At 39.5% G+C, this 6,916-nt stretch overlaps 1 protein-coding gene and 1 long non-coding RNA gene across 7 annotated transcripts; one reads left to right on the forward strand and one right to left on the reverse strand.

Moving 5' to 3' along the window:
* Positions 1–162: 162 nt before the first annotated feature.
* LOC148429532 (THAP domain-containing protein 6-like) lies at positions 163–4,128 on the forward strand. 3 transcript variants are annotated; one of them, XM_088429381.1, is made up of 6 exons: positions 163–314; positions 1,282–1,474; positions 1,601–1,702; positions 2,766–2,976; positions 3,174–3,327; positions 3,395–4,128. In XM_088429381.1, exons 1-6 carry the CDS (start codon positions 235–237, stop codon positions 3,450–3,452), a joined length of 798 nt encoding a protein of 265 aa, XP_088285507.1. In that variant the 5' UTR covers positions 163–234; the 3' UTR covers positions 3,453–4,128. The 3 variants fall into 3 exon arrangements, with proteins under 3 accessions (XP_088285507.1, XP_088285489.1, XP_088285498.1); XM_088429363.1 differs by having other exon boundaries at positions 3,417–4,128; XM_088429372.1 differs by having other exon boundaries at positions 1,282–1,414; positions 3,417–4,128.
* LOC148429533 (uncharacterized) lies at positions 2,534–5,053 on the reverse strand. Of its 4 annotated transcripts, XR_015867452.1 has the most exons (3): positions 3,839–4,191; positions 2,701–3,593; positions 2,534–2,595 (listed from the first exon to the last, which is right to left on the reverse strand). It is a non-coding gene; the product is annotated as an uncharacterized LOC148429533 (long non-coding RNA). The 4 variants fall into 4 exon arrangements; XR_015867451.1 differs by lacking the exon at positions 3,839–4,191 and adding an exon at positions 4,887–5,053 and having other exon boundaries at positions 2,534–3,593; XR_015867450.1 differs by lacking the exon at positions 3,839–4,191 and adding an exon at positions 4,243–4,382 and having other exon boundaries at positions 2,534–3,593.
* Positions 5,054–6,916: the final 1,863 nt, after the last annotated feature.

Genomic DNA, 6,916 nt, shown 5'->3' on the forward strand with positions numbered 1-6,916 from the left:
ACCCAAAAAGTAACTGTAAAAATAATTCAAGCAAAAGGATGGATGAATTTTCAAAATCAAACAAACAAATAAACAAACAAAAAAAACCTAAACGTTCGTGACGTCAGCGTTACGTCTTCACTGCAGTGGTTTGTGGGAAAAACATTGTACGTCTTAAGTCCCGCCATTTTGGAGCGGTACTTGAGCGCATACATCTATCCTACTGTATACGGTATTTCTAAACAAAATGACGGAATGCCGCAGTACTGTGCAGCATTAGGATGCGTGAATAAGCGCTCGTCGGAGACAAAAGCCAAGAGAATCACATTTCACAAGTAAGTTCAGAACATAAAACGGGAATTTGCTGCAATCATTTTTAAATGGTGACGGTAGAGTCAATCCATTGAGGAATTGTTGTGTTTTTTTTATATAGAAGGCGGTGTTTCCTTCTCATAACTTTAGGGGAAAATAACGCCTAGAAGTCAAAACACAGTCGCGGTTTTCATGACCACAAGTTTACGGAAACGTGCCAACAAAATAAAGCGGAAGTGGAATTATGATGCAGCAAGTTTATTTATTTATTTTTACACAAACAAGCATAACGCCTACCCAATATCAAAAATATCAAACTACATTCACTGTGCATTCACACCACCTTACAGACTACAAACCGTAAGCTAACATCTTACAATTCTGGTGTATATTACAACATACAGGAGTAATCATAACATGTTTCTAGAACATACAGAAGAATAATAAGAATAAGAGAATCATAACGTGAATAACAACCCAGTTAAAAGAAAAAAAAGAGAGAGAAACAAAACAAGGGGTTTAGGAAAGGCCAAGTTCCATTATATGTATAAAGTTTATGTATTTGCACGGGGATTATTTATTTGTCTCAAACATCTTAATAACAAGGAGATGTCATGCAGCAAGTCAGGCGTAATCTTTTCCCGGGTAAAATAGGCTTCGTTAAAACGGTTATTTCTGTGTCCGTCAAACCTTATCCAGCGTGGATTTCACATGTAAACCACAGTAAATAAACACAGAATAAGAACTTTCGTAATCCTGACTGTTTTAATGGGCTGAAAGGAACGACTCGTGTGCAGCATGGGGATGTAAAAACCACTGCACAAAAAAAAAAAAATCACAGGGAATTAACTTACACTTGTGAAACAGATCGAACATTCAACTACGGTTAATACTGTACATGTGAAGCACAAACAAGCGTGTCACTAATGTTCAAATTTCAATCGTTGTGCAACTAACATTGCTGATTCTCTTTTATTTTCACATTGTCAGGTTTCCTAAAGAGAAGGCATTGAGGAGGCAGTGGGAAGTGGCAGCAAGGTGGAGAGGTTTCTCCGCCACCAAGTCATCGGTCTTGTGCAGCGAGCACTTCAAACCCGAGGACATTGACGCCACAGGCCAGACTGTAAGGATTCGAGAGGGGGTCAAACCCACTGTCTTCAGCTTCCGGGCCCCTGTCCAAAAAGTTGGTCTCACAGAGTCTTTACGTGTCGGAAATTCATGATTATTGATGACATTTTCCTACCTTTTGAATGCAAGTATTCTTCACATTTCTTTTAACAAGTATTTTTTTTCTCTCTCTCTGCATCAGCAAGCGTTCACTCGGACAACACAAACCTCCAAGAAAGCTCAAGAGTCAGTGGCATCTGTTGCTCTACTGCCGCCGCTGCCCTCCTCACCTCTTCCTGACATTGTAAGTATGTTTTTTCCCCCTTTTTTTGACACCGCTTACATTACAGATCCTGACATTCTCATCTACTACAGAAATTTTTAGTTAACCAAAAACATTGTCTCTATTCCAAGGGTATACTGTACTTTTGATCTCAAATGCTCTAGCGTGTGGGAAAGGAGAGCCACCGTTGGGATGTGCCATTTATTGAATGCTATGAAAAGGGCGCAACACAAACGCACACAAACAAGAGTGGATGTCAGCCACATGTTGCACCCAAACACTTCAGTGCAGCCAACTGGTACATGTCTAATCCACTGCTACATTACGCACAGTATTTGAGGGTTCACTGTAATGTTTATTTGCTACGGCTGAAATGCTAGTGAGCATCTTGTGGCAGTCACACTCAGACGTCTGTGTCGTTGGCTTACCCCCTCCCTCAAACATGTCAAATTGACATGCTTAATTAAGTGTGGGCAAGCTGCACTTAATTTCAGAAAATAGAATTACCGTATACTGAGATGGAACACAATCTGTTAATGTTTTGTTCAGGTAGGGCTTGGTGATGTGGCATTAATATACACACACGCACACACACACACGGTATCAAAGATTTGCATTGTTTGTTGTGATCAACTTGAAAGTTCAGCTTAATTGACCTTTTCGCTGTTATGTGGAATTTAGGTCTCAGATGCCTGTGACGATTAATTTGCCAGCTTTTATATTTATGGTGCAAGTATTTTTATTGAAAAGTTTCTCTTAGTTATTGTCGTTCTTTACTTTGTGAACTATTTATAGGTTTAGATGTGTTCAAATCTGTCTGGTTTACAAAATCCATTCATTAATGTCCATGTATTGTTGTTCTTTAAAATGGTTTTATTTATGGTACAGACAAGTCCTTTTTTTCCATGGAAAACCTAGAATCACATGTGCATAACCACAAATGAATGTTGTGAAAAAGAATATTCCATTTTCATATTTGACCGGTCGCTTCGCAAATAGCAACATTTGGAGGTCCAAACCTTTGTCTTGAGAAATTCCTCGCAACCGGAGCCCCCTGAATTTTCACTGGAGATTCCTGTTCTAGGACCACTGCTATGCGCTGCCTGCATCTCCAGCTGGTCTGAAGGCACGACTGACTGAGGCCTTGACAAGGGTGGAGAGTCTGGAGCGGGAGCTGAGGAACGTGAAAGACCGAGAACGGAGGGCAAAGAACATCGCGTTTGGTCTTTTGGAGGATCTCAGGGGCAAGGACATCATCAACGAAGAGCTTAGAGAGAAGCTGGATTCATACTCGGGTATTAGATTTTTTTTCTGTTTGTTTTTCCGAAATTGCCACACGTTTCAATTGGGAAAGATAAAGTGAGATAAAGGTGATTTGGATGAGTGTGGCCACAGAACAAATCAAACGTGTATATCAGGCCGTCTTTACATGTGTTTCTTTTCATTAAGTTTCAAGTGACCCATATCAAATATGGCTGGGTTTCAATCCCAGGTCTTCCAGTCCACCTGCTGTCGGAACATGGCAACGACTACACGAGAGACCAGAGGCTGTTTGCCCTCACTCTCCACTCACATGGCCCAAAGGTTTATGACTACCTGAGAAAGTCTCTTCAGCTCCAACTGCCACACCCGCACACTCTTCAAAAGTATTTATAATTTACCTTGAGAAATCCATCTTAATAATCATATTCATTGTAATAATAATGAAGTCAGCTTGTTTCCGGTCCATGAAAAGGTGGATGAGCGCCATCGATGCAAAGCCTGGTCTTGATTCAATGTCGGAAAGAAGTGATGAAGAAGAGGCTGAGGGTGAACGTGAGACCCTCGCCGACAGAGAGCCCGCCATTCAGCACATCCGTCATCAAAATACTGTATAATCGAGTGTTTGGAAGATGTGGCTGCTGCTTCCCAACTAGAAGGGAACACAGGAATATCATAAACTTCAGTTTTTTTATTCAACACCCGATGGACCTCCAAAATGTACATACTGTTAGTATGATTAGGATTGCTACGTATATGCAGTTTCATATTTGTTGGATTTTTGTAGCACAGAAGTAAAGTGCCGCTTAATTTTCAAGAATGCCTGCCTAAGCTTTTCTTTGCTTTTACAAAACACATTTTGGCTCATTGGTGCAGTGGTTAGCACGCCCGCCTTACAGCTCGCTCCGGCTTTCCTGTGTGGAGTTTCCATGTTCTCTCTGAACCCACGTCGGTTCCCTCTGGGCAGTCCAGCTTCCTTCCAGACTCCAAAAACATGAATGGTAGGTGTATCGGATATACTAAAATGTCCTTAGGTGCGATTGGGTGCGTGAATGGTTGTTCGTCTCTGAGTGCAGTCTCTGAGTCCCTCGCCTACTGCCCAAAGTCAGCTGGGATAGGCACCAATAAGGGCACATTGTGAGGATAAGTAGCTCTAGAAAATGGATGGATTTTGAGGTGGTAGCAAATAGCAAAAAAAAAAAAACATCTAAAATCTCAAATGCCTTAGAAAAACACTCGAACCATTATAAGTTCCACCAATTTTGTGTTTCTTGCTACGTACTGTACAGACGACCACTCACATCCACAACAGCGAACATTTTTGTCTGCAGTCAAAATCAGGAGTTAGCTCTGGCACGATATCTCTTTTTGGGCTGCCTGAGCCGGTGGGAAACTCGCACTTTTTCTTTGGCCGCTGCGTGTGGGGGACATAGCAATTAGCAACGCTCAGCGCTTTGTTGTTTATTGGATCCACGCAATGACGAGACAATCTGGCGTTCGTAGATTGGTTTAGCGATGTTTCGCTTGGCTGTTGTAATAGGTTGCACTGACTTTGATGCTAAGTTTCAGTCCCAAGATTTTGCCTTTGAGTTTGCATTTTTACAGAACGTTGGCCATATTTTTTCTGTGAATAACAGAAGATAAGTTCCGCTCCCCGAAAATCTCCATATAGCTCAATTTGCAAAAGTCATAATGCACTTATGCTGAAATCCACTGTACACAGTCGCTGCAAAACCCCCACCATAATAATATCCATGTTGTTCAAATAATATAGTGGCTCCCGAACAATGTTTCAACTGAGCATCACAATATTAACATTTATAAAGTTCGTGAGACTGTGTAAGTGTACCTAATGTTGCGCCCTGAGAGCTTGCCCCATCAGTTGACTTGACAAGTGCTGACCCAAATCACGAAATGGGCCAAACCACCCAGACGTCTTACTCACCACAACACAGGAACGACCTGGTGAGGAATGCGCCCACAAGCTTCTTGTGGAGGGGGCGAAAGCCTCTCGTTCCCACCTAAGATGAACAAAAGCTCCCGATTATTTTCCAGGTTCAGACATTTCACAGTCTGCTGCACATTACTGTAACAGCGGGCTTTGAGGGGGTCCGTAGTGGTAATGTCTATAGGAGTGTTTAAGAACATTTCAAAGCACCTTCGAAGAATATTCTGTTTATTGTCTGTTTATTTTGAGTGCTACAATGACCCTGTATCACATGGAGAGGTTTTGAATGTTTGTTTAGCTACATGAAAGGGACAAAATACGATAATGCAATAATGTCACCGGTGCAGTGCAGTTCCACAACTCTAAAAATAATAGAGATTATATATAGTCACAAACTCAACATCTGAGATTCTATTGCTTTTGTTGAATCTTGGATTTGTTGTTTTAGTCATAGTTTTTGGACAGGAAGCACAAGGTTAAGAGATAAACTCAAGAGTTTTGTGACCATGTTTGTAGTTTACAATAGGCAATGCTGCCCAAACACTTTACTTGCACCCAAACAGTTTTGTTAGCAAAATAACTAAAAATCCTCCTTTAATTAGTTCCCCTCCAGATAAATAAATCAATGCAGAAAATGTACTTCCTTTCTTACTAATGTTGCATATAGTGCAGAGCTAGTATGTCGCAGTGGAATGAACAAACTGTGCTAAATTTATCTTTAGTGATACATTTCCTTGTCGAGGAAAAAAATGCCGTTTATGCTTTCACGCTGTCCAAAATGAGAAATAGGGAAATGGTAGTGATCCATTTATGTCCTGGGTTTATTCTACTGTGCAAAAAGCTTATGCATATTTTTGAATCCACTTATTTGACCTTTTTCATGATAAATACTGATGAAACGATGGTAAAATACATGACTTTGTTTGGACTTCAAAGTAGATAACGTAAAATTTGTATTCATTAAGTAATACAATGTTAATACAATCTAAAATCATATACAAGGAATGTATCAAAATTATGTTTTGAATTAAAAAAAAACCTCATTCACTGCAATTCACAAGTATACTTGTCAATTCCATTTTTTTCAACGGGGATGGTTGTGGGAGTACCTCATTCAGCTCTGCTCTAAATTTCTAAAGTGGAAACAATTTTACTGATGCACATGTAGATGACAGCAATGCTTTATTTTAGATATGAGACCAACGCTGTTTCAGAGTTGACTGGGAAGAGTGTCTGAATTTTGTAAACCTCCCTTTTTTCTGATGCTTATTATGAAAGAGCGGAAAAAGGAGAGGTCTAGTCCTGGGGTCACCAGGCTTTTTGAAAGCGAGAGCTACTTCTGTGGTACTGAGTAATATGAAGGACTGCCAGTTTAGGTGAAGACCCTGATCATGTTATTGATTTCTCACAATAAGGAATAAAAACCTGTGTTAAATATGTAAATCAAGTGTAATATGTCATGTATACGTCATATATGCATAATCGTTAGTAAAATTCCAAGAAAGTCACAATGTTCTATCTCTTGTAAACTATTTACTAAACTGGTCTGCGGTCTACTCATGTGATACTCGGGGCAACCCAATGCCCGCGGACACCACGTTGGTGACCCCTGGTCGAGGCTTTCATTTGGTACATTCGGTGTATGTAAAATAAATAATTACAGTACTGTGTGGGGATTGAACATGTAAAAATTCTCTAAAATGGCTCGCACTGAATGAATTGAACAAGACCGCACTAAAGGATTTCCAATAAAAACCACATGATACCGTTATGTTATTCAATGCTTTGATTTCACTACATTTTTGTTTGGGTAAATTTAAATATTAAAGGTTGATTGTATTTGTAGCTTCAACATTTTCTCATGTATACTGTATATACTGTATATACATCTATATGAGATATATGCACACACACATACAGTATATATATATATATATATATATATATATATATATATATATATATATATATATATATATATATATATATATATATATTGAATGGATGGTTCTTATTAATAGTATGAA

The sequence above is a fragment of the Hippichthys cyanospilos genome, chromosome 1, assembly GCF_059441005.1.
Source record: "Hippichthys cyanospilos isolate Australia breed blue-spotted pipefish chromosome 1, RoL_Hcya_1.0, whole genome shotgun sequence".
Lineage (NCBI taxonomy): Eukaryota > Metazoa > Chordata > Actinopteri > Syngnathiformes > Syngnathidae > Hippichthys > Hippichthys cyanospilos.

Bases quoted from the DNA above. Each gene is read 5' to 3' on its own strand.
- LOC148429532 (XM_088429363.1), top strand. From the start codon at position 235: ATGCCGCAGTACTGTGCAGCATTAGGATGCGTGAATAAGCGCTCGTCG. The intron at 1,703-2,765 runs GTAAGTATGTTT...TTCCTGTTCTAG, and splicing joins CCTCACCTCTTCCTGACATT to GACCACTGCTATGCGCTGCC. The intron at 2,977-3,173 runs GTATTAGATTTT...TTTCAATCCCAG, and splicing joins GAAGCTGGATTCATACTCGG to GTCTTCCAGTCCACCTGCTG.